This window comes from Pholcus phalangioides, unplaced genomic scaffold (genome assembly GCF_987345545.1).
Source record: "Pholcus phalangioides strain wild (caught in Gottingen) unplaced genomic scaffold, Ppha-v1.0 ptg000017l_1, whole genome shotgun sequence".
Taxonomy (NCBI): Eukaryota; Metazoa; Arthropoda; class Arachnida; order Araneae; family Pholcidae; genus Pholcus; species Pholcus phalangioides.
The window spans coordinates 3,262,272-3,287,830 of record NW_028301610.1 but is presented as its reverse complement, the minus strand read 5'-3'; the positions used below and the strand labels follow the sequence as shown (position 1 = coordinate 3,287,830).

Sequence of the window (25,559 nt, the reverse complement as noted above, 5' to 3'; positions counted from 1 at the left end):
AATGCCGCCCAGACCTTCCAAAGTTTTCTTCATTGTGTACCCAAAGACTTAGACTTGTGTTTGGTATACATTGATCACCTATTGATTGCTTCAAAAAGTGTAAACCAGTGGTTCTCAACCGGGGGCCATATGGCCCCAAGGGGGCCCTAGGATATTCCAGGGGGGGGGCCATGGAGGAAAATATCGCAAAAGGGGAGCCATGGCTGCTGATAAGGGGGCCATGAAGAAATTTATTAAAAGAGTGACAAAGAAAATTTAATTTCAAACAAAATGCATAGAATATTTTTTTCGCTATTTTTCCCCTATTTAAGTAACATTAACATAAAGATTTGATTGGTTGGCAATCAATTGGCGTGATATTTCAATCACGAGCATAAATAAGGATCTGAGTAGTTGTGAAAGATGAAATTTAGCACTTGAAATATCAAAATTTTTGAGTTTCACGAGAACAATGATTTTTTTGCATGTGTGTAACCAATTTCTCATAAGTAGAGCTCTGATTTTTATGACCTAAAGATGAAACGTCGTTGCTCTGCTGATAAGTTATTAGCAACTACGTTTCTTCTTTAGGTCATAAAAATCAGAGCCCTTGTCATGAGTTTGTTATCAATAATTATAAGGCTTTGAGATGAATGTATATATGCATACAGTGTCACTTTATTGACAGTGATTGACAGTAACATTTATTTGAAGACAACCAACCAAAAAAACAACGTTAAAGGCGGATAAAACGGTTTTGTTGGTATCAGAAGAGACGGAGCAACAACATTGTAATTGGGTTTTTGAGCACACTGTGTCTGTATAAAAAGTTAACATTTTTATTTTAATAACTGTACAACCCCTCGCAACATGAACGACATATGCGAGTACTATACACGTTATTTGGATAATTTTTCTAATTGAAATTATTCCTGTAGTGTGAACGCGGTTTTCCAGTAAAATTCCATACGTCTTGTTACCTATGCACCCTGTACATTATATGTAATAGTGTCTGTTGTGTGAAATATTGTGTAAGCCAAACTCACACGTTGCTTTGTTCGCCTGCGAGACAGAGGCCACATTATGAACCAAACAGCCACTGGGAGATAGCTTGTAATTCAACGAGACAGATTTTCATGATGAATGTAAATTTCACCGTATCAAAATTATAATCAATAAACCCATAATTTTCTTATTTGAAATCTGATTATTTATGATTTCTGATTAGCTTGAAATTTTGATTCACCCAAATACAAATTTACCCAAGAAAAACTAATTTGTAAATTCAAACTTCATCTTGTACAGTAACTTGATGACATTATGCCGTCTTCAAGCGCAATGTTCACATTTGATTGAAAAAAATTTATTACATATATTTTTTTACTCTGTTGTATCATGTTTATTTTGCTTTTTCGTTATTTTCATAAATTAAAAATAAATTAAATTCAAACTTATATTTATACTTCAAAAAATATTTGAAAAATTGCTTTTAACGGCAAAACGGGGGGGGGGGGTAGGAAATTAATCATGGTCGCAAGGGGGCCACAGGAATGAGAAATGGTTGAAAGGGGGCCATGGGCAAAAAAAGGTTGAGAACCGCTGGTGTAGACGAGCATCACATCCATTTACGACAAGTTTTCGATAGACTCAAGGATGCAGGTTTTGTGATCAGTCTCGAAAAATGCTCGTTCGAACATTCTGAAATCACCTATCTTGGTCATCACATCACTGCTAGAAGTATCTGTCCAACATCCGAACGAATCAATGCCATCCAAAAGTACAAGAGACCAGAGACAGTAAATGATCTAAGAAAATATCTCTTAATAATACCGCCGATTTATTCCCAACGCGGCGAAAAATCAAGCTATTCTTAATGACTACCTCAAAGGCAACAAGAAAAACGACAAATCTCTAATCGAGTGGCCTGAAAAAGCTATTGCAGCATTCGAGTCAACCAAGCAACAGCTCATCAACGTCACCATTCTCGCTCATCCTTCTCCTGATGCAGAGCTTGCTATAATGGTCGACGCATCCGATATGGTTGTTGGAGAAGTTGTTCAGCAGAAATCAATAATGATTGGCAACCGCTAAGCTTCTTCTCTCAACGACTGACTCCACGTACGACCCCGAGAACTTCTCGCTACGTATTCAACAATAAAGTGTTTCCGTTACGTCCTTGAAGGCAGAAAATTCACACTCTACACTGATCATATATATACACACGCACGCACGCACGCACGCGTTATCGAAGCATAGTTAACACTGGAAAACATTGCAATCGCGTCGCTAAAATGTTGGTCTAAAACATCCCGGTCGTCATCCTGCGGTCCTGGCGGGGGTAGCAAACCTAAAACAACATCTCAGCCACTATCCCCGCTGAGGGTAGTAACTGGGAAGTTCAACTAGGTGTTGTAGTAGCCGTGTGATGTCGGAAGTGTGGTGAGCGACACAGGTTGCATGTTATATATGGAAATAGTGTGGGAGAAGAAGAAAAAAAAAACATACGATTCAAAAAAATTATGTAGATGCAATGCTGTCAATTATATGATGCTGGTAAATACAATACGAACAACAACAAATGCCTAAAATTACATTATGAACAACACATTTGGGTTGGGAAATCGGGGAACTTCCAAGTCCATTGCAAGTACAATGTATAATGCAATACAATTGTATAATGCAGTATATTGTAGGTACAAATACATATAATTTGCATATTGAAGACACGATTCACACAAATTATACAGAATTATATGATGTGGGTAATATTGATACAAATAACAAGTGCCAAAATGTGTATTATGAACATATTTGGCTTGGGAAATCAGGGAACGTCCAAGTGCAGTAAGAAAGTTGATGATTCAAATTTCTATATACGGTTTCCTTTTCTATCATTGCTCATGCTCGACCACCGTGCATAGAGTTCTAGCCCTGCTGCGTGTTATTGGGGGGGGGGGGGGGAGTAACTGTCCTCAACATCTGAAGTGTCAGACGAATCAGTGTGTATTACTATACGTCTTTTGTCGTGGTAATCGTGTAGTTCTCTCTCCAGTTGTCTGATGATGGAAGCTGCTTGAATTGATAGCATCTGCGAATGAATAATACGTTTTTTCCAAGTGATCTTAGCCGGTTCGAAAAGCGGAAAATGAAGATCCTTCGTGCAATGGCATGACGTAAAATAATGCACCAAGTCTCCAATTTGGTCGCAATTACAAAATTTGTTTGAAGAAATTCGGAATCTTTTCAAGTAAGTCGGTAGGGGCCCATGTTCGGTGATAAAAATAGTATTTTCTCTTGTCCGTACATTATTGAGGAGACTTACTTCTGGAACAATGAGGTTGACATTAGATGTTTCTGTGGCATCCTATGCTTGTTGCCAAGCCGCAAGTAATGAAGTTCTAAGAAGTTTCTTGGCGTGCGAAGCTGGGAGTAGGAGTTCAGTTATCTCATCTGGTTGAGTGGCTGCTTTTGCAGCTGTGTCCGTGGCCTCATTGCCGAAAATACCTTGATGTGCTTTGATCCATGACAACGTTGAAAGGTTATTCGTAGATTTCTAATGTGTCTTACTAGGAAGTGCCTGGATTTCGGATGGCTTTCAAACTGGCAAGACCTGGTATATATAATAATTTTATTTTTTGTGGCTTTACAGAAGTCTAAAGTGTGAAGAATGGCGACCAGTTCTACCTGGAACACAGAGTTATCATTTTGTAAGCGGAGACACCAAGTATGGTTAATGGAGTTGTTTGATACCCTTACAAATACTGCTGCAGTGCCAGTATTTGTTTTTGATCCATCTGAAAAAATGGCTGTTTTTCCCTCTTCAATCGGGAGACCAGAGAAAGACAATTGTTGTGTGGGGAGACCTCAATAGATGGATGCTGCCAACCATCCAAGTCATCAAAATGACAGAGCAATATTACTCTCTCAGTAAACGGCAACGAAAAAGCATCTCCACAAACCGGTTGAAACCCTGCTTCACCAAGAACATCAAGTCACTAGAAATACTAACGACAATCAAGCGTCTCATCCGGGGTCTTCACAACTTCTTCATCCGACAGTGAAGACTTAGGATGAGACTGATAAATCGAAACTTCAAGGACAGCCTCGTTCTAGAAGACCCATCAAACTACCTTCTCGTTACATATCGCTTTCGTCTATTCACTAGAGGGAGTGGTGTTTTCCCAGCACTTAAAAAATATAATTTAATTCCTTGTGAGGGCAACATCACAAGAATCCAAAGTCAAGACCGTCTGGCTCGAGAGTGTTTGTTGTGATTGTTTACATTTGTCCGTCTTCAGAAAAAAATGGCGGCTTATTCGTCACGCGTTTGAGGTCGGCTTTTTCTTCCTGTTTGCTAAATTTTCAGGGTTTTTTTTTTCTCTGTTTCGCTTAATTCTTCGCTTTTGTCGTTTTTTTTTCAGTGTTCAAACGTATATATAATATTTATTTTGCTCTTTTTGGTCAACTAGTTAGTATCTGGGGTGTTTCTTCAGTGACGTAGGTGTAGATACTTCTAATACTGCATTGTTCTCTCCCAATGAATACCATCAATCATTGAATTCTCTATCCTCTAATATGTTTTCTCCCATGGAGACATTGAATGACTTACCTTCTACATCGGCGGAAAATAATCTCTGGGTTTCGGACATCGGCCCCAAGGACATTATTCAAAATCTATCTGGATCAAACTTACAGTTCACCGTCAAGATTGTTGGAGATACGACCATCCCAAAATCAAAGCCCAAGGAATTACGTATGTGCCTTGAACAAAAATTCCTGAATGCAAAACTCATCGATGAAATCCGATTCGCAAGAAATGACCTACTTCTCACTTCAGCATCACCTGAAGTTGTATTGGAGGCCCTATCGCTGTCCTCTATTGGAAATATTCGGGTCAGAGCGACTCTACTTACTGATACATTATCTTCAAAACTGCTTCTGAGAGATATTCCATGTTCCGAAAAGCTGAGTGATGTGGCTTTAGAGCTGATGGACAATGGTTTGGTTCCATTGTGCATTAGACGTTTTGTGAAAAATAAAATACCCACAAATACTTTGTTAATTACCATCTTGGGCAGTTCCATTCCTGCTGATCTCAAATTATGGTTCCAAATCTTCCATCCTCAAGAGTTTATAGAAAAACCAAGCCAATGCACTCGTTGCTTCAAATTTACCCATCGTACTAAATTTTGTCCAGTTACGAACACTATCTGTAGGACCTGTGGTGATCATCATGATACAGAATCATGTTCAAATGCTCCTAAATGTATAAACTGCGCTCAAGGTCATGATCCCATGGACAAGAAGTGCCCAACATTTATTAAAGAGGCAGAAATAATCAAGTACAAAACAATCAAGCGGATTCCAATTCATCAAGCTCGCAAATTCTTCCAAGATAAATCGCCAACTTTTGCTGACAGAGCAAGTATAAATTGTGTGCCATCAACTATCACAGACTTAAAAATCGATATCCAAAATTTGGTCCGTAAAGAAATCGAATCAATGCATGAAAAAATAATTGAAGATGTGAAAATCTCCATGCATGCACTGATCACTGAAGCTATTCAGTCAATTGTTCCAGATCTGATATCTCAAGTCATCAAGGAAGCTGTACCACTATTGTCATCTGCACTTAACAGTGAGCTGATCGCATCCGCATTCACCAGTGAACTGCCTCATAAGAAAAATAAATTTCAAGTTCCTCCTTCAAAGGATACTCCTGCGCAGCAGCCATTGCTAGAGTCCTCTACAGTCACACCAAAGCGAAACTGTTCAAACCATCATAATCAATGATAACTTTTTTTGTTTTTCTTTTTCCCCTCTCTTATTTCAGTACAAGTCAGTACTGTTTTTGTGTTCAACTGCTAGATTTGCAGATATGTTCATTTTCAATTTTACTTCATTGAATAAGCTATTCATGGTTTTCAAAATTTTGTTCTTTCTACTTTAGTCAAGATTATTCAATTTTCTGTATGTTTACATCATTGAAGGTGCTTCAATGGAACTTGCGCAGCATCAATAACAGGAGATTACACCTTCTTCGTTTTCAAAAAGATTATGATGTACTTTGTCTCCAGGAGACATTCCTTACATGTAATGACCGTTTCCACTTACCAAACTTTATAATATACAGATGTGACCGAGACAACAGCTCAGGCAGAGGTGGTGTTCTCACTGCTGTTCGCTCTACATAAATTCTGTCTTCAAGGCGTTGAAGTAATCATTATCAAGATTCATTTCCATAACAAGTACATTCATATAGCAAACACCTATTTGGCTGACGCTTCCGAAATCCCTACAGTCATGAATACCATTCTTTCTAAAATCTCATCTCCATTCATCATTGTTGGTGATTTTAATTCGTCCCATTCTTCTTGGAACAGTCCTCGGACAGACACAGCTGGCAGAAATCTTTTTTTGTGGCTTCATCAAAACCCAGTTTGTCTGATCCAACCCAAGTGTGCTACTCATTTCTCAAGCAATTCGTCTGACACAATAGATTTATGTTTTTGTTCTTCAAACTTAATGGGTAAAATTAACTGGTACAGCAGTGACTCCCTTTACGACAGTGATCATCTGCCTATTTGTCTCGACATCAATCTTCGGGTAAATAAATTTTCTCGCAAAATAGCCATCACAAACTGGGATTTCTTCAAGGAAAAGTTGACATCATTTGACAATACTTGCTCTTTTTCTGATCATGTAGAAAAATCCTGCATATCAACTACAAAAAAGGTACAATCAGATCCTCACCAGTATAATGAGTATTTTGATTCATCCTTAAGATCATTGCTCATCTGCAAGAAAAGGTCATTCAGACAATATCTGAGATGCCCTTGTCCTCCGTGTTGGATCATCTTTAAGAAAAATAATGCAAAATTCAAGAAGGAGCTCAACCTCCGAAAAAGGGAATTTATGTCAGAAAATATTTTTATTCATGCCACTTATCCTAAGATTTTTACAATTCTTAGAAAACTCAAACTCATCCAGTCTAAACTCCAAGTGGATCGTCATCTTGTGTTCCAGGTCAACAATTTAGAAGTGGTGGACCCTATGGATCAGCTAAATCTTCTCCAGTCATCTCTTATAAATAATTACACTCACAAGGTCTTTGACTGTTTCAGTGGCCCCCATCAAGACTTCTCTAGTTTGATGAATGTTCCGATTACCATTGGAGAGCTCAAATCTGCAATTCGTCGTACTCCAAACACATCGCCAGGTCCTGATGGTATCAACGCTAAATCATACTCTTTAATTCCTGACTATCAAATTCATCTCTTGTGTGCTGAATACAACAAAATTTGGCTCTCTGGAACTATTCCAGTGGATTGGAAGTATGGAAAAGTAATTTTTTTACTCAAACCTAATAAAAACCCAAGTTGTCCTAAGTCTTATCGTCCACTGACATTAACAAACGTAAAACTGAAGATTTTGGAACGAATAATTCTGTACAGACTCAACTGGATCTCATTAAAATACAAACTCTTCCCAGCGAACATTTATGCCTTTAAACCACGTTCTGGATCTCAAAACCTTCTTAATGACTTAAAATGCTTTATTTCTAATACTTTCAGGCTCAAAGAATTTGGCGTCATTGTTTCTCTTGATATTAAAGGCGCCTATGACTCTGTCATCTATTCTGCTCTTTTATACAAGCTCAAATCTTTTGGGTTTCATGGTACTTTCGTTAAATGGATGGAGAATTTTTTGATGGACAGAAGATGCATCATAGTTGGAGAAACCATCAGTCAGATTGGATTGACTTAAAAAGGGGATTGCCTCAAGGATGTGTTACTTCTCCATGGCTATTTAATATTTATATTTCTGACATTCTTTCTCACCTTCCCAACTCTATTCATCCCTTCATTTATGCTGATGACATTTTTCTTTGGATCAGTAAATCAGACTTGAATGTTGTTACAGATGAATTGAATTCTGCCTTAAACCTTGTTTCAAACTGGATGGATCAGTGGGGATTTGTTCTGTCTACTGAGAAATGCAGTTACAGCATTTTTACAAAAAAAAATATTCCTTTTCTCCCAAATATCCAAATCAACGGTACTCAGATAAATTACGAGGAAAATATCAAGATTCTTGGAGTTATTTGGGATCAAAAGCTGAGTTGGAGCCCCCAGATCAATCACATTTCCAAAAAAGCCATTAACATTTGTAATATCATGAAGTTGATTGCAGGCAGGCTTCGTGGAGCTAAAGGGCATAAACTTTTGGCTATCTGTTCTAACATTACTTCAAGCTTCATGAATTACAGTTCATTCTTGTGGCATAATAGCTCCAAGAAAAATATTCAAAAGTGTTCTGCTATCTATCACCAATCTCTTCGCATTGCTACTGGTCTTCCAATCTCAACACCGATTCCTCTGTTACTCAGCATCTGTGGAAAACCTCCATTTTCACTGTTTTTGTTAAAAAATGCTACTAATCATATTATCAAAGCAAGAGCTTCCCATTACAGCTCTGTGGTCAAACATATCTGTTCTAATTTCAGTTTTGACCGTCAAGGCTCACATACTAAAATTTTGGATCCTTCTATTATTCAATTCATCAAGGACAACAATTTACTTATTCCTCTTCAACCTCTGTTTTTTGCGAATCCTCCTTAGCTTATCACCAATATTGATTTCACAACCAGTTCTCTTCCATTTCAAACATCATCAAATGATCTCCTCACAAAGCAACTATTTTATGAACATGCACAAAAATTCTGGTCTTGTTCTACTATTATAGCTACAGATGCCTCAAAAGGAGCTCATACCTCTATTGGAATTTTCTGTGCAAAAACTCGTAATTCATTTCAAGCAGCGCTCCATGATTGCTCATCTGTCTTCACTGGAGAATGTGTTGCAATAATGATCGCAGCACTAAAATTCATTGTCAGTAATGAAAACTACATAATTTTATCCGACAGCAAATCAGCTATTCAAGCAATCTCCGACATCAACCCAAAATCACATTCCGTGGTTTTAGCAACTTTTTATGCCTTATATTTAGCATCATTGCGGGCGACAAGAATCTCATTAGTTTGGTGTCCAGGCCACAAGGGTGTCTTCTACAATGAGCTTGCAGATCATCTAGCACGTACAGCAGTTGATTCCGAAAATCCAGTTTTCCCTACATATGCTTACTTCGAGGATGTGATTAATCTTTCACACAAAAATTGGCAATCATCAATTCATCAATATTTTTGTAATCAACCCCTTTATCCAGTTGCAGATCGTTTCTTCGATGCTGTTAAAAAATTTTCGCCCTATTTTACTAGCCGCAAGTTTGAATCACTCTTTTATCGTCTCATGACCAACAGAGCACCTACCAATGGTTACCTTCACAGAATTCATCAAATAAGTTCACCTAACTGTATCTGTGGCAACAATTGTGAATCTAACAATCATTTCTTATTTACGTGTCCCAAATGGTCAATTTTTAGGGAATGCTTTCTGCAGAATGTAGGCCTTGGTAATAATCAGATATCTGACTGGCACACACTCATTGAAGTGACTCCGAGCACTTTGATCAAGGAATTTGAAATTTTCATGGGAAATGTAACCGTTTTTAACATTGGCTGCTTTCATTTTTCTAGGAGCTGAGATTTTTGTGGTTTTTTTTTTTTTTCTCTTTGCATCATCTACCAGTTTGTTTTGTTGTTTTTTTTTTGCTAAGACTGTTTCTTCATTGTACTTTGTTCCCCACAGTTCTGTTGTTCCTTTTCATCTTCGCAAATGTTTTTATACAAGATTGCACTCTGACGTTTTGAACTAAAGCTGTCCTAGAGCCCTAAGCAGGCATAGAGGACGTTAATCTATCTGTATCTGTATCCGTCTTCAGGGATTAGCCTTGGCAGCATAGAGCCCTGAATAATAAGACCAAGACATTTGTCCGTCGCATCTATGCACATGTCCCTCCGCTACTATAAACCCCGTTTCATTTTACTTTTGTTAATATTGTAAATAAATAATTGTTACTCAATCAAATGTTGCGTACATTTTAGTTATATCTCAAAGTCAGCTCCCATAACTATAGTGCCAATTAGCGTCTGCTTTTTTTAAATGCATTTTTATTGGGTAGAACCGTAGAAGGCTAATTTTGATGACACCCATATTTGTTATGGAGGCTATGTATCTTTTTTTTTTTGTTAGTTTCTCGAATTTCGTTTATTCCTTCATTGTTATTTCTTTAATTTTGTGTTTCTATATTTATAATTGACTTAAGTCGTTATGGGCATACATATATTTCCATTAGCCACCTTGTAATATATTTTTTTGGGTTTGACATTCTTTCTTCAATTTTAGGCGATATAAGTTTTGATTTTGATATGCCATTTTCAATGATATTATTCAGATGATATTTTTTTTAAAATCTCATTTGAATTTACCTTTAATCTAGTTTCGAACTCCTCTAGATACAACAATATCCTTTACTATGATAAATCCCTCAATAACAATATTTTTTGAAAATAATTTGAAACCAACTAACCCGGATATTTTATTACATTTTACTCAAAAAATTGTCTTCCAATTTATTTTTAAACCACTTCCGTATAGCTTTTGTTTTTTTGAGGGCGTCTAGTAACATCGGTATTTCACACGCTGAAAGGGTTTGAAGCTACTTACTAAGCAATATACAAAAGCGTGACGCAGTAAACCTCTTTGAGGGAGTGAGATACCTTGTTGAATTTTATCAATTAATTATAATATTTTTCTTTCAATAAATACTTGTACGTGCATTTTCTGTACGTACAAGTATTAAATGATGATACTAACGAGAGTACAAGATACTAACGATGTAAATTTAGGAGAGATGTCAGCTGCATGAATTTGATGGCGTGAGATGATAGTACTGCATCTCGATACAACAACTTTTTATGTTCCACAAGGTATCATTATATCAAGATTTTGTAGTAGGTTATTTAATATGCATATATAATGTAAAAGGAAAATGTATACTTTTAGTACTTGATGTGTGTGGAACTATGGTTTCATCAGGTTTCTTGTTCATGGAAAATGTTGGGTCAGAGAGAGATGTTTTTATCGTCTTCTCATATCTTTCGATGTCTTCAACCGGTGCACAGCACATTGTCCCAGCCTTTGTACATGTAAAGCCATTATACACAGCATGGTTACTGAAACACGTGAATCGGAGAAATGATGCAATACAAGGCCCTGGACAAATCGGCGAATCAATTGAAGATGGTCTCTCAATTGGTCTGACCGGCATTTTTTCTGGAGTAACTGCTTCTGATATAAAAGAAACAGAATCTGAAGCATCCTTATCACTAGGTTCGTTTGTTAACACTGGTATAAATGTGTGTGACTGTTCTTTCATTTTCAGCGGTGAGATTTCGGATTTTTGGGAATTCTCATGAAAAATGGATGGACTGTTTGATGCGACATTTTGAGTAGGTGTGTGTGTTACTTTTGAACCATGCAATTTGGTTTTTTCGCCTTGTGCGGTTTCTTCAGGAGTAATTTCAGGTGCAGAAATGGGAATTTGGATATTTTTTTTTTGATGTGGTTGGGAAAATTGAGTGTGTGTATTTACCTGCGACAAATGTTTTGTAGGATGTTCATTTCCGCGGTTCGGCAATAACAAATGATTACTTTGATGCATAATATTCTCGTTTTCTTTGCCAGGCAAGTCAGAAGTCGGTGCAGCAAACTCTTTTTCTGCATTTGTAGGTCTCTGAGTGTATGGGTGTAAAACCATGTGTTGTGTTTCCCGATTGAAGTTTGATGAAGGGAAAAAGTTAGGCCTTTTCAAGTTGAATTCTGTGTGTGTTTCAGACTCCCCTGCTTGTGTAAGTGAGGGCCTTCCTACTTTAATTATTTTATCTGTGGGTACAATGACTGGAATGTATGGATTTCCTGTGTGTGCGACTACCTCATTTTTGTGTTCATAGTGACTATGCATCATCCCCATACCAGGCTTTGCCAAATGGGGAGGATGAACACTAGCATGGTGAGTTGTTGCCCCTGCTTTTAAGGGTGGGCGTGGAATTGGAATGAGTGTTGGACCATTGTGTGAGGGATTATATGGTGGTCCATGAGGTGTCATTAAGGATGGATGGGATTGCAGCAGAGGACGTGTTAAGTGAGGAAGGTTTGGAGGTCTTTTATGTAAAGCATGTTCTTTTTCTGCAGAGACAGATGCAGAATTTTGTAATTCAAAAACTAGACTAGGAGTTCCGGTGTTATGAATAGGCTGATGGCAACAAATGAAGTTTTCATCACAATCTGTGTGAATCAGAAGCTCTGCGGGTTTGGTACACATCCCACTCAAAAATGCTGGAATACATGCACCAGGGCATTCAACAACAGGAGGCTCAGTAGTTGTTGTGTGATCATCTTCGGGAACACAACAGCGACCTTCGTTTGGACAGTGATATTCATCTTTCACTATGTCACAAAGAAGACTAAACAAGGGTGCAACGCATGACCCTGGACATGGAGGTCCAGATGGTGTTGTGCTTAATGTTACCTCTGTCGCAACTGCAGTGTGTGTGGTACTTGTATGAATTTTCTCTGGTGGAACCAATGTGTGTGTCCCCACTTTGTTTGATGGAGAAGCTTGGGCATATATATTTGATGCTGCGGTTTTGTTGAATGCTAAAGTAGAAGGCAAAACGCTTGAAGACTGTGGTTGATTTTTTGTATTTGTCGCACAACAGCCAAAACCTTCATCACAAATGCCTTCTTTAATAAGAGTTCCGCAATAACGAACAAATGCAGATTCGACACATATACCAGAGCAAGGTTTTTCTTTTTTTGAGTTTCCTTCGACAGGTGCAATAGTGCTATTGTTTTCTGGGGCTTCAGTTTGTTTTTCTGCCGCAACAGTGGTCAATTTATTATCAGATTCAGTTGTGTGTGTGGGTGTAACAATGAAAATGTGTGTGTGTGTGTCAACATAATCTGTTTCATGAATGTGTGTGGGATGGTCTTCCTCCTCATCATTCAAAGGAGCAGAAGTCTCTACAATGGTTCCAAAACTGAAATCAGAAGCGACACAACAACGTAAATATGAAGCTCCACAATAAAGTCCATCAATCACTTTGCTGCACAGAACTGAAGTGATGGCATGAACACATTCTCCAGGGCATGGTGGATATTTCGTTTCTGATTCATTTACTGGAACCTCTGAAGATCCTAGCAAACCTAATATAATGATATAAATAAAGATTTATCAGATTGATTAATTTGCAAGCAATAATATGCACACATACATGTGCAAACAATATAATGTAATGGAAACGGAAACATTTTATTTTCTTGGTATTATGCTGAGGTGAACTCGGAAAGAAAAGTCATATGGTCTCCGCCGGGACACGAACCCAGGCCCTCTTGCATACCGGACAAGCATGCTACCATCTACACCACTACACGACCCTGCCTTCCTTATTTCACGCACTGTGGCGTTTACTTCAGCATATCCAGAAAATAAAATGTTTCCTTGATATCTTGGGCTGAGAAAAAGCAATCTATGTCTCTAAATATAATGTAACCTTTTAGTCACAAACAATCTGATAAAGATTAATCACAAAACCTCTTAATACCTGAGCCAAAACCGACTTAAAAAATAGTCAATAATTGATTGATTTGTGTTTATTGTATGTTAAAATGCCCTTTAAAAAAGAGTTTTTTAAATCGATTAATTAATTAAGGTCAATGTCTTTACTAGGACCATTTGACTTAGGTACACGTATGTGTTCCTCAGGTCTTAACTTGAAAAAAGAATAGTTAAATACCATTTAAAACAGTTAAAAATGAGGTGGAGCGAAGAGGTTAAACAATTAATATTTATTCATTGTTTTGCCCTTTCAGACCTGAGCATTCATTTTTTGGCATTTTCAAGATGTTTTTGCATTTTTGATACTTTAAAAAAATGCACGAAAAACATAAATGTCATCAAATTTTTATTTTTTCAATTTTTTTGTGTGACGAAGTAATTCACTTGGTTCAAATTTTTTCAGCCAAGATGATGCAGGATATATTCATCTCGTCATACAATTTTTTTCCTGAATTTTATTCCTAAATTTTATGTGATAAATCTTCTAAAGTCATTCTTCCAATTTCTGAAGCTTAGTTCGTCCTGGACTGGAGTATGCCGTAAATTTTTAGAGACCATAATCTACTCAGAGACGTTGATTTGGTTGAGGGGGTGCAGAAAAGAGCTACGCGTGTTCTTGTTGGTGCATAAGGCTTGAGCTATGAAGAAGGACTTGATTTATCAATATGTTTATATTGGAGGAACTCAGTTGTCGGCGGGATATGATCAGTGTTTAAAATTTTCAACGGGATGGACCACATGTGTTATTAATACACCGTCAATCAGCTGCTTCGACAAGGGGACACCAGTATCGTTTAGCAAGGGACAAATTCAGGTTGTGGTGTCGCAGGGAATTTTTCTCTAACAGGTTTGTTAATAAATGGAATAGTTTACCTCCGGGATTGTGCATTCTAAGACAATTGAAACGTTTAAAGAGAAGTACGATAAATCGAGAAGACATCCATATTTAGAATCATGACAACCATAAGCTTTTTTTATGGGCAGTAATATATGGTATTAAGAGTCCCCGTGGGGGCAGAGATGAATTTTCTTCCTTGTAATCATCATCTCCAAAAATAACCAGTCTTTCGAGGACTCTTGTATTAACAAGTGAGGACGGGGTGTAATGTGATAGGTCTCTTCGTGATGCACTCTGTGTAACGACAAATCTATCACACGTCATTGTCTTCGCTTATTTGTGCTCATATATTTCACCTTCAATAGCTCAGATTACATGTTTATTTCTACATATGTTGCAGTACAGATTACATGTTTATTTCTACATATGTTGCAGTACAGATTACATGTTTATTTCTAGATATGTTGCAGTACAGATTACATGTTTATTTCTACATATTTTGCAGTACAGATTACATGTTTATTTCTACATATTTTGCAGTACAGATTACATGTTTATTTCTACATATCTTGCAGTACAGATTACATGTTTATTTCTACATATCTTGCAGTACAGATTACATGTTTATTTCTACATATCTTGCGTCTCGTTTTGTCCTGTACATGTTTTTGTCTTTTGTGTCCAACCCCTCATTGTGGGCCCCGCTCAGGCGGGGAGGGGTCCTCCCAGACGGGACATTGCTTCTAGTGTATGCCCCATCCGGGACGCTGTCTACCTGCGTGTTTGCCGTGCGTGGTGACCCGTAAGACTGGAGATGGGGATCTTGGTTAGCCTGATGCGCTAGCTTTCGCCTCGGATTCAGCCGAAACGGGAGGCTTGGATTAGCCCCGTTCAGGTCAATCGGCTCTGGTCGCCTTGGTAGCTGAAGGGGTTACACTACTGGGCAGGTAGAGGGGCCGGGCCTGCCGAACGTCGCTGAGGTTTGTTGGTGCTGCTTCACGACGATCTTGGATCTTGAACGCGTCTGTTCACCTGTTTCGGTGGTGTATAGCTCTCACTTGACGTGGCGTTGCTACTAACCTTCATTGGTTACGTGTGCACGTCCCCTTGTAGGGCTCCATGGTAGGTGGGAGTGGAAAAATACCCATTTAAATATGGGAAAAACAAAAAATGCACCAAAACGTCAAAGAACTACTCTAAGTGAAACAATTGTCACAGAAACCGCTTTTTCAAATCTGTCTTCTGTCTCATTCTTCTTGCATAGCTCTAATACCAATAAACAGCTGTCAAAAGTATCACCATTCTTGATTGATAAAACTCTCTGGCGCAGTTGGAGCTTTGAAATCAGTGAAGGCTCTTCGTTTAGGAGACCTTCTCGTCGAAACTAACACATCCAAACAAGCCGAACTCATTCAAAAGCTCACATCTCTCGGGGACATTCCAATAACAGTCAAAATCAACAATACGCTGAATTATTCACGTGGCGTCATCTCAGACCCTAACTTAATTAACATGGATGAAGATGAACTAACCCAGGAGCTAGCGTCTCAAAACGTAACATCTGCCAAACATATCATGGGTCGCAAAGATGGCAATCTAGCTCCATCACGTAATATAATCCTGACATTTTCATCACAACATTGCCGAAAGATGTCAAAGTCGGTTACTATAACCTCCATATCCGGTCATACATACCTAACCCTGTAAGATGTTTCAACTGCCAAAAATTCGGTCACTCACGAATGGCGTGCCGTAGTCAACCCATCTGCGCAAAGTGCGGCGAGAGGGATCACATTTCGGACAGCTGCACTAATTCACCATTCAAGTGCGTCAATTGCGGTGACAACCAACCCGCATTTGACAGGAAATGTCCAAATGGAATGAAGAAAAAGAGATCCAGAAGATCAAGGTTCTCAATAACATCTCATATATTGAAGCACGCCGTCGTATAATCTCTAACCAAACTCCAATAGCTAGTAGATCATACTCTAATATGGTAACAAATCCATCGACAGCTAATAAGACTAACAATGTCACCAAAGCATCTGTAACAACTCAGACCGAACCCATAGCTGATACATCAACTCAAACATCCAACCAACCATGTAATAGTTGTGGCTGCTGTTGCTCTGCTGGATTACAGAAGGAGTCCACCACCTCCGAAGAAGCGGGAAAAGCAACAGCGAACACATTCGAAGTAACTACAGGTACTAAGCCAAAAATCAATACTGGAAATAAATCTAAAATGAAACTATTCAAGACCGGATATTCAAGAAAAGCCATTCAGAGAGCAAAGAAGAAGCCTACATTACAAAACATGTCACTGCTTGATGATAAATCAATTGGTGACATGGTTCTCGATAATCCGTCAGAATCCGGTGGTACTCGCCAGAAATTAGACCGAAATAAGTTCAAAGACCTTGAACCGTCTAGATCTATTTGAAATTTATGGCCAACATTATTCAATGGAACATTCGTGGTCTTAGATCCAATTACGAAGATCTCAAGGATTTGATCAATCGCTATCATCCTGTTTGCGTGGCACTCCAGGAAACTTTTATGAAGCCCTCGGAGACATGGAATATCAGGCGACACTCCCTTTTCCGTATTAACTACGATGACGGGAGTAGAGCTTGCCGCGGTGTTGCTCTGCTGGTTCCGTGTCGTCGCGCGTTCTAACGTTGCGCACGAACCTGCAAGCCATCGCGGTGGAAATTTCTACAGGCCTAAGAATTACCATATGTTCCATTTATTTGCCACCAAATGACACCATCTTACAGAGAGATCTAGAAGATCTGATTGATTAATGACCTCCACCATTTTTTCTTCTCGGAGACTTCAATGCTCATAACATGATATGGGGTTCTAACAGCAACACCTCTCGTGGGGAAATGGTTGAACGTCTGTTAGACGACATGGACCTCGCCATCATGAATGATGGCAGTTTCACTCATTTCCATGCCCCAAACAATAGTTTCACTGCAATGCAATAGATCTATTGCTATGTTCACCTACACTCTTGCCCAACTGGTCCTGGTCGTTTGATCCGGACCTCCACGGGAGCAATCATTTCCCTCTAGTGGTTAAGTGCCTTGATTGACACCATAGCGTACCTGAGGGACCTCCTTGGTGGAAGCTTGTGGCCGCCCGATGGGCTGACTTCACGGTCAAGGCAGAAATCACGGAGGATATGGTTTTACAACCCGATGTCGACCTTGTGACCAGTTGTATGATCTCAACAGCCAATGAAACAATACCCAAAGTCTCCTCGAAACTTCCTAAATTTCCTAAACCTTGGTGGAATCACGAATGTAGTCTCACGATTAAAGCACAAAAGAAAGCATGAAGTAGGTTCCGGCGGTATTCTACCCATGAAAACAAGTTGGCAGTTGGCATTTTTAAAAGCAAAGGCTATAGCGAGAAGAACCAGGCGCCAGGCTCAACGTGATTCCTGGCAAAAGTTTACCACGGGAATAAATTCATCAACTTCATCTAAAGTCATTTGGGACCGGATCCGAAAAATAAATGGTCATTATCAGTCTCACCCGATCACCATTTTAAACACTAATGGCACTATCATCAGCGATGTGAGGGATATTGCGGACACCATCGCCGCCCATTTCGCCGCTGTCTCCAGTGATGCGAACTATCCCCCATCGTTTCATCCCATTAAATCATCGGCCGAACGTACATCGTACACCTTCCGGCCTTTTACATCGGAGGGATACAATTCACTGTTGACTTTTCATGAACTGACGACGGTCTTGCAGCGAAGTCCTGACTCAGCTGTAGGGCCCGATGCCATTCATTATTCCATGATTCGGCATCTCTCATCTGAATCACTGTCGCATTTACTCATATTGTTTAATCGGATCTTGGACAGTAATTCATTTCCTGACGCCCGAGTGGCGTGGTGGTAAGATGCTCGCCTACCACCGTGAAGGTTGCTGCAACGGTCCCGGGTTCGAACCCGAGGGAGGATATTTACCATAACGAACTCGAGGCGACCACCGACAGACAGCGCCTTCATTCCCAACCCATCTCATTAATGGCAGTAAACTGCAATATAGCGATATGGCCTGAGTTGGTGTTTGGTGAAGTAGTAATTCATTTCCTGACACCTGGCGAGCAGTCATAGTTCTTGCATTCCCGAAGCCTGGCGAAAATTCTCAACAACCAAACAGTTACAGACCTATTGCTTTGACCAGTTATTTATGTAAGCTCATGGAACGCATGGTCAACTATCGCCTTATGCACTACCTTGAGGTTAACAATATTTTATCGAAACATCAAAGCGGCTTTAGATGGTTCAGGTCAACAACATGCAATCTTTTACGCCTTGAGACTTCAATCAGACAAGCATTCTTAAAGAGGGAGCATATTTTTTGACATATTTTTGATAGCCATATTTTTTGACATAGAAAAGGGCTACGACCGTACTTGGAGGCATGGAATTCTTTCCGACCTTTATAACTGCGGCTTGCGGGGCAACTTGCCCATTTTTATTAAGAACTTTCTGGCTCGCCGCATCTTCCAGGTACGGATCGGAAGCACATTTTATCAGCTCCCCAAATTCAAGAACAAGGTGTACCTCAAGATAGTATTTTAAGTGTTACACACTGTTTATTTTAAGACTCAACGGGGTGTTGAATCAACTCCCGTTGTCTGTTACTGGCGCACTTTATGTGGATAATCTGTTGATATCATATCAATCAGTGAATATGAGGACACCCGAGAGACAATTACAAATATCTCTTAACAAGATCAGCAAGTGGGCTCATGATAATGGCTTCTCTTTCTCCGCCGACAAGACTTTCGCTGTGCACTTTTGTCGACGTCAAGACCTTCATGATGACCCACAATTGTTTCTAAACAGTAGTCAAATACCTATTGTAGAGAACACAATATTCCTTGGTATCACGTTCGACAAGAAACTCACTTTGAAACCTCACATTGCCCAGCTAAGAGCTCGTTGCATGAAGACGACGAACCTCTTAAAGGTAATCTCTTCTACATTGTGGGGAGCAGACCGTAAGTCGCTCCTCCACTTGTACAAAGCTCTAATAAGATCGAAGCTCGACTACAGCTCCAACAGCGACTATTGTATACGGGTCAGCACCTCGGAGCTATCTGAGTGTGCTTGACCCAGTCCACCATCTCGCCCTCCGGATTTGCTCTGGAGCTTTCCGGACGTGTCCAATGGAGAGCCTGTACGTCGAATTGCAACGAGCCATCACTGACATCAAGACGCCAGCAATTTTCCTTGAAATATTATATCAAAATGAAGTCTTTTCCAGAACATCCATTTCATCGTGTCATTTTTAATCCTTCTTTTCATAGACTTTTTGCTGCTCGCCCTTCATGTGTTCCATCTTACGGTCTTCGTATGAGGGCACTTGTAGAAGAAATACAATTATACAAATACAATACAAATACAACACCACAACAGGCAAAATGCCCAGCGAGGTGGCTGAGAAAAAGATGCCCATAACAAATATGGATGTCATATATTTCAAAAATAAAGCAACCCAATTAAAAATGTAATTAGAAACATTATAAACAATATATAGACATCAATCGTGTGGCCCCAGTTGCTTGGCAACTGGCACCATGGGAGCAGTCTCTGCCAGATGTCTCTCTTTTATTGTTATCATACCCTAGAGCCACCACAGCAGATGTCATATATCGACAGATATTCTTTAGGCACAGGGGTAGGTACAACAGGTACTTCCCCATATATACCGACGGCTCCAAGAGCCCTGGGCATTAGGGTGGAACGAAAAAGGGTTTTTTTTCACTTTTTTTAGAAATTGATGTTGCTTTAGTATTCAAAAGATGCCTTTCAATGTTTTAAGAAGTTATACCAAAATCTAGGAATATATTTTAATATTTTGAGGTGCCTCACAGACCCTAAAGGTCGAGCAAAAAGACTTTTCTAAGTACACATTATAAAAATCTTTTTAAACATAAACGAAGTTGGTGATTTTTAAAAAGCATTCGCTAACAAAAGAAAAACAGTTAATTTAAAAGTTATTCAGTACATGGGGCAAAACTGAAAAAAAAAAAAAAAAAAAAAAAAAAATATATATATATATATATATATATATATTTATATTTCTCTGGGTTCCCAGAGAAATAAATACTCACAAAAGTTATCCATATAAAAGAGTTCCATATATGTTATAACCGACAAGCATATTTGCTTATTTGCAGCTGTCATAGCAGTTGAAAGGAGAATTTTGTCGAGCACTCCGAATATAAGGATTGATAGAGGGAGATGAAAATAAACCCTTTTTTTTGGTGGGGGGGGGGGGGGACAAAACTATAGCCATGTTCCAAATTATAAAAACAAAAAAACATAGTTTGACGATATAGGTGTCAGGAGAATGGCTCTATTGCTTCCACTGTTATTACATTTTAACTTTTGCAAAATAGTCAACTTTTTTTCAAACGATGGAAGAGTTCTCCTTTATTTTATTCTGGCTTGAATGAAGCCTTCACGACTCTCGGTTGTTGATACAGCAAGAGATGCTTCAGTTACGAGTCGTACGCACCGTTCAACTGCTCGTGTGTGACACGAAAAATTCGGTATAGATGGAAAAGCAGGTTCAGATCATTTTTGTGGGTCCATTTCCTGATTTTTTATAATAGGTGGTTCAGTCACTCGCACTTGATCCCATGCACATAGTTCCGAATAGTGTTTAGCAGGAAAGTTTATTTTCGGAACATGGAATGTACGGATTTCTGCTTCTGGCAATCCCTCATTTCTAACTTTCAGAATTCTCTTGATTCCCAGTTTCTTGTAAATGAGATTCTCATCTGAGAGTAATGAGAGCAATAAATTCTCTGTGTGGACGTAGAAGTTTTTTTCTCCCATCGCCCCCATCACAAGCTAACCCATAGGATCCCATGTTACACCCGTAGCTTCTACCGCCCCCCTGGAACATTCCATCGCCCCCAGGGGGCGTTAACGCCCACTTTGGGAATCACTGATCTAGATGCTTCACAAGATGCCTTAGAGGTAACTCATTAAAGTGAAAAAGACAAATAAGCCATTGCAAGGGATGGCCTATTTTTTTCTCTATTAATTTGATAACACCATTTTTATAACCAGTATTGGTAACAGTCCCGTCGCATCCGATCGCCATCAATTCCTTCGTATCAAAATCTTGCTTCAAAAAGTCTAGGATTGATGACTTTATATCCCTTGCTCTACTGCTTCTTGGAGTTCAAAAGCAAATGAAGTACTTGCTTCGGCACCGATTGATGGACCAGCTTCAGTACTAGTAGATGGAAATGCTAACTTCAACTTTAAACTGTGTTTTGGCTCATATAGATCACTTTCCTCATAATCGTTGGATATAGATGAGTTTTCAGTAGTTGATGAACTAGTTTCCGCCCTTTTCTTCTTCTTCTTAAGATGACTTCAAACGGGATACCATTTTCATTTTCCTTTGTTCATTGTTTTTAAATTTTTTCGTTGTTAGGACATCTACTCGACCAATGGCCATCTTGCGTGTACTTCTTTGATCTTGCAAGAAATCTCGCTTTAAATTTGGGACCTTTCTCAACTTGTCACACAAAGTCTTCAAAATCACATTTGCATGCTGCAATGTCAAAAAATTTCCGTGCTTCGCACTGAAAAGATTTCAAGTTCAACTTGAAAGTTTGAGAATCTTTCCTTGCTTTCATATTTTTCTAAAGATTCTTGTATTTACAGTAAAAGTCTTTGAAAATTTTGTAATCCAATGGTGAGAAACCGTAGGAATTGAAGTAATTTTCCAAATATTTTCTATCTTTGGCACGATAATTTCAAGAATGTCTGCAATAACTGGATGTTTTCTTGATTTTTGTGCCTTCATATTGCGTTAAGTTAGCAAATAACAAAGCATAACACCGCCATAGGTGGGCGAGATCCGAGAATCCCACTCTTTAGGATTTCCTAAAATGTCACAACAATAAAAGCTTCTGGTCATCATCGTGACTGCTATACACCCCCTCAGTTAAGGGGTAAGATTGAAAACTGAATTGAAAACTAAATGAATACTGAAAACAAGGGAAAAACATTGAGGTCAGTGAATGAATCACGTGTTCAGGGGAATAGGAAAGCCTCCTCCAAGGTGTCATGTTACAGAATTCTACACGTGCGTAAAACTTCAGGGGTGATGAGGAACCTCAAGAAGTTTGAATTTTGGGGAAAAAATTAGGAATGGCATTTCCTCTCATAAAGGCATATTTTAAATTCTATTACAATGGCAATTTCAAAATTTTTTTTTCGTTCCACCCTACTGGGCATGTCGGTTGTGTCTACATCTGCTGTGAGGAGACATCTTTCAAACTTCCCAACACATTTTCTATTTATTCGGCAGAACTGTACGCAATCCTTCAGGCTCTACGTCATATAAGACGCAAACGCTACCGACGATGCATCATTTACATCGACTCTCTCAGCGCATTGCAAGCACTGTGTTCTTTTACTTTTCACATTCATCCATTTATTCATGGCATTTTTCATGAATTACATTACCTCATCCATCACGGTACCTCAGTAAAATTTTACTGGGTACCAGGTCATATTGGAATACCGGGCAACGAAAAAGCAGACACCGCAGCTCGAACAAAAACCAACATTGGTAATAGTCTTTTGGTACCAGTCAGTGACCACTTCTCAATCCTCCGGGAAGTGATGCATTGCCGCTGGCAGGATCATTGGAACAATCAAATTAATAACAAATTACATGCCATCAAGCCTATTATTGGCCATTGGCGTTCGAGCTGCAGGACTAACCGAAAGGAGGAAGTTCTGTTTGCCCGGTTACACATAGGACACAGTCGCCTCACACATTCATATTTATTATTACGAGAGAGTCAACCAGAGTGCCCATATTGTCAAAGTCCATTGACCATTGCTCATACTTTTACTTGTTTGCACCATCGCCATCATTTTACGACCACTTTTGGTCAGAATTATCTCTCGCTTCGTGACATTTTATCTGACCATTGCGATGCATCTCGCATTTTGAAATTCATCAAAGCCATTGGTTTTTGCAGCAAATTATAGTAATTTACATTCCATGTCATTGTTTTACCATAGTTTTACTTTCTGGACTTGACAAGTATGGGGTTTATCTTGTTTTTAATTAATCATTTGTTTTGGTGCATTTTGACCTTATTGGTCCTTGCACCAATAAACCCAAAATCGAATCTAATCTAAACAAGTGAAGAAATTTCTATATATATGTCGCCTTCTGGTGGCCTATGTCGTTCGCGAGCTATTAGTTGATTGCTGCCACCGTCCACGAATGGAGCCTTTCAACATATATATATGCGCTCCAAGGGAGAAATATTCTGTTTCCATAGCTTGGTTGATAGAGCACTCATCCGGCAAATGAGAGACCGGGGTTCGAGTCCCCGTGGAGGCAGAGATGAATTTTCTTCCTCGTAATCATCGTCATTCGAAGAATCTTGTATAATAAATTAATTATTTTTTTTTGTGATACGTATATGCTTTTATATTGAGTTGTTTTGTTTTGGTTACATTTAATGTCCATATTTTTATGGCCACCTCGTTGGGTATTTTGCCTGTTGTGGCCTTTGTATTTGTGTAAATCACAATTTTCCTGGAGGCACTTTGTCATGGAAGCCATCATAAAAAACCCCGAAAGTTCAACTTTAAGTGCTGCTCTCTGATAAAAGCCCGAAAAGTTCGCATTCACCGTATTTTCAACTTAAAACTTATACAATCCTTTAACCCCTCGAATGTTATAAATCCTCCCAATTCTTTAAACGAAATGCATTTCAGGTTTCTCTGAACAGAAATTAGTCATAATACTCTATGTTCTCTTGCACCATGATAAACGGATTCTCCTGTCCGTAGAAGTGAGCGGGACGCAAACAGCAGGTCTTCTTGCAAACAACCCTCTCTCATGAAGTCTTTTGGAAACAGTCACTCTTGATACACGCATGAACCACATGCCTCGCTGCACTGCGTATTCCTCGTTCGTGTAGTCAGCCCTCACGATACTCATTGAAACAGCCAACTAACTGCTACACGTGCTTACTACCGCAATAGCGCTATGTCGTTCGCAGATCGTGATCCTATCCCAGGGTATACGTTTCGTGATGCTGCTTACGCCAGATGTGGTGAGCGAACCCACGAACGCATTCAGCGATCAATTTACATCCACCTTTCGTCTCCTCTGGAATCGTAGCCTGCATGCGTTTTACGCGATTTGCACCCTCTCAACGCCGCTTGCGACACCATGTACCATTGCCATTTTTGTTCCTCTTGATGTCTACTAACAAGTTGAGTTTGTCGGTCCATTAACAGAACACCCTGTATACCGTACGCGGAAACGGGAAGGGGATGTCTATGAGTGAATATTTGGTGAATTTATAGTATTCTGCCGAGCTTGAAAGTTGCATGAAACGTCAGTTTTTTTGTAGATACGCATAAATCGAAGACAAGAATAATGCGCGCAGTAGGGACTTGTGATTAAGACCTGATGTGTTGGTATTTACCTTCAAAGGCTGAATATTTATGTACCATTTATGCGATTTTTTTTTATTGAAAAGTGTGTGGTGAGAGCGGGGTGAGAGTTCGGAAATCTCTAATTACTGAATTATTTGTTAGACTACACTTGAAATTTTCATATAATTTTTTTTGTAAAAACTTATACTGTTCGGCCCCGAGGGTCGGGGCATTACCGAACGGCCTTGGGGCGATACCGAACGGGGTCAACTAAGTAAGGAATTACGTAGTTTTTATGAAGTTAATTATTTTAATTACTTAAATGACAATCAACTGACTGTTCCTGTGAAAATATACAACTAAGGCGAACATAAAGCTAGTAATTATTTCAATCGATATGAATACTTTTCATTTTCTAAAAATTTAATTGACATTTGTATCTAATGTTCTTAAAAAATTGTATACATAACATCAACAGCAGAGTTGAAACTGGCTTAGAACCTAACACTGCTTACCAAAAATGCCAAATAAAATTTTCTGCAGTCTCTGCGTCACTTCACTCTGAGTGCATCCACCTATAACGCAAACGATACCTGAAACAGAGTTCTTTGTTCTTACCGAATTCACCTCACAAAAGACAATTTGCGTTAGACCCCTCTCTTGAAGTGCCAGCAGGTTCCATGAAGGTCGTTA

General features: G+C 39.0%; 2 protein-coding genes across 3 annotated transcripts in view; one reads left to right on the top strand and one right to left on the bottom strand.

Moving 5' to 3' along the window:
* The window catches only part of LOC149072115 (uncharacterized), a 102,544-nt gene that overhangs the window by 50,561 nt on the left and 26,424 nt on the right, over window positions 1–25,559 (bottom strand). Inside the window, exon 2 of one of the 2 annotated variants that reach the window (XM_089246986.1) lies at window positions 10,938–13,145. In XM_089246986.1, coding sequence (XP_089103112.1) covers window positions 10,938–13,145 — 2,208 coding nt within the window. The remainder of the gene's footprint in view (window positions 1–10,937; window positions 13,146–25,559) is intronic. The other variant, XM_089246987.1, reaches the window with a different exon arrangement.
* On the top strand, window positions 4,356–5,772 carry LOC149072116 (uncharacterized). The gene has a single exon (XM_089246681.1). The coding sequence runs from the start codon at window positions 4,555–4,557 to the stop codon at window positions 5,770–5,772; it is 1,218 nt and encodes a 405-aa protein (XP_089102807.1). The 5' UTR covers window positions 4,356–4,554.

Bases quoted from the DNA above. Each gene is read 5' to 3' on its own strand.
- LOC149072116 (XM_089246681.1), top strand. From the start codon at position 4,555: ATGTTTTCTCCCATGGAGACATTGAATGACTTACCTTCTACATCGGCG.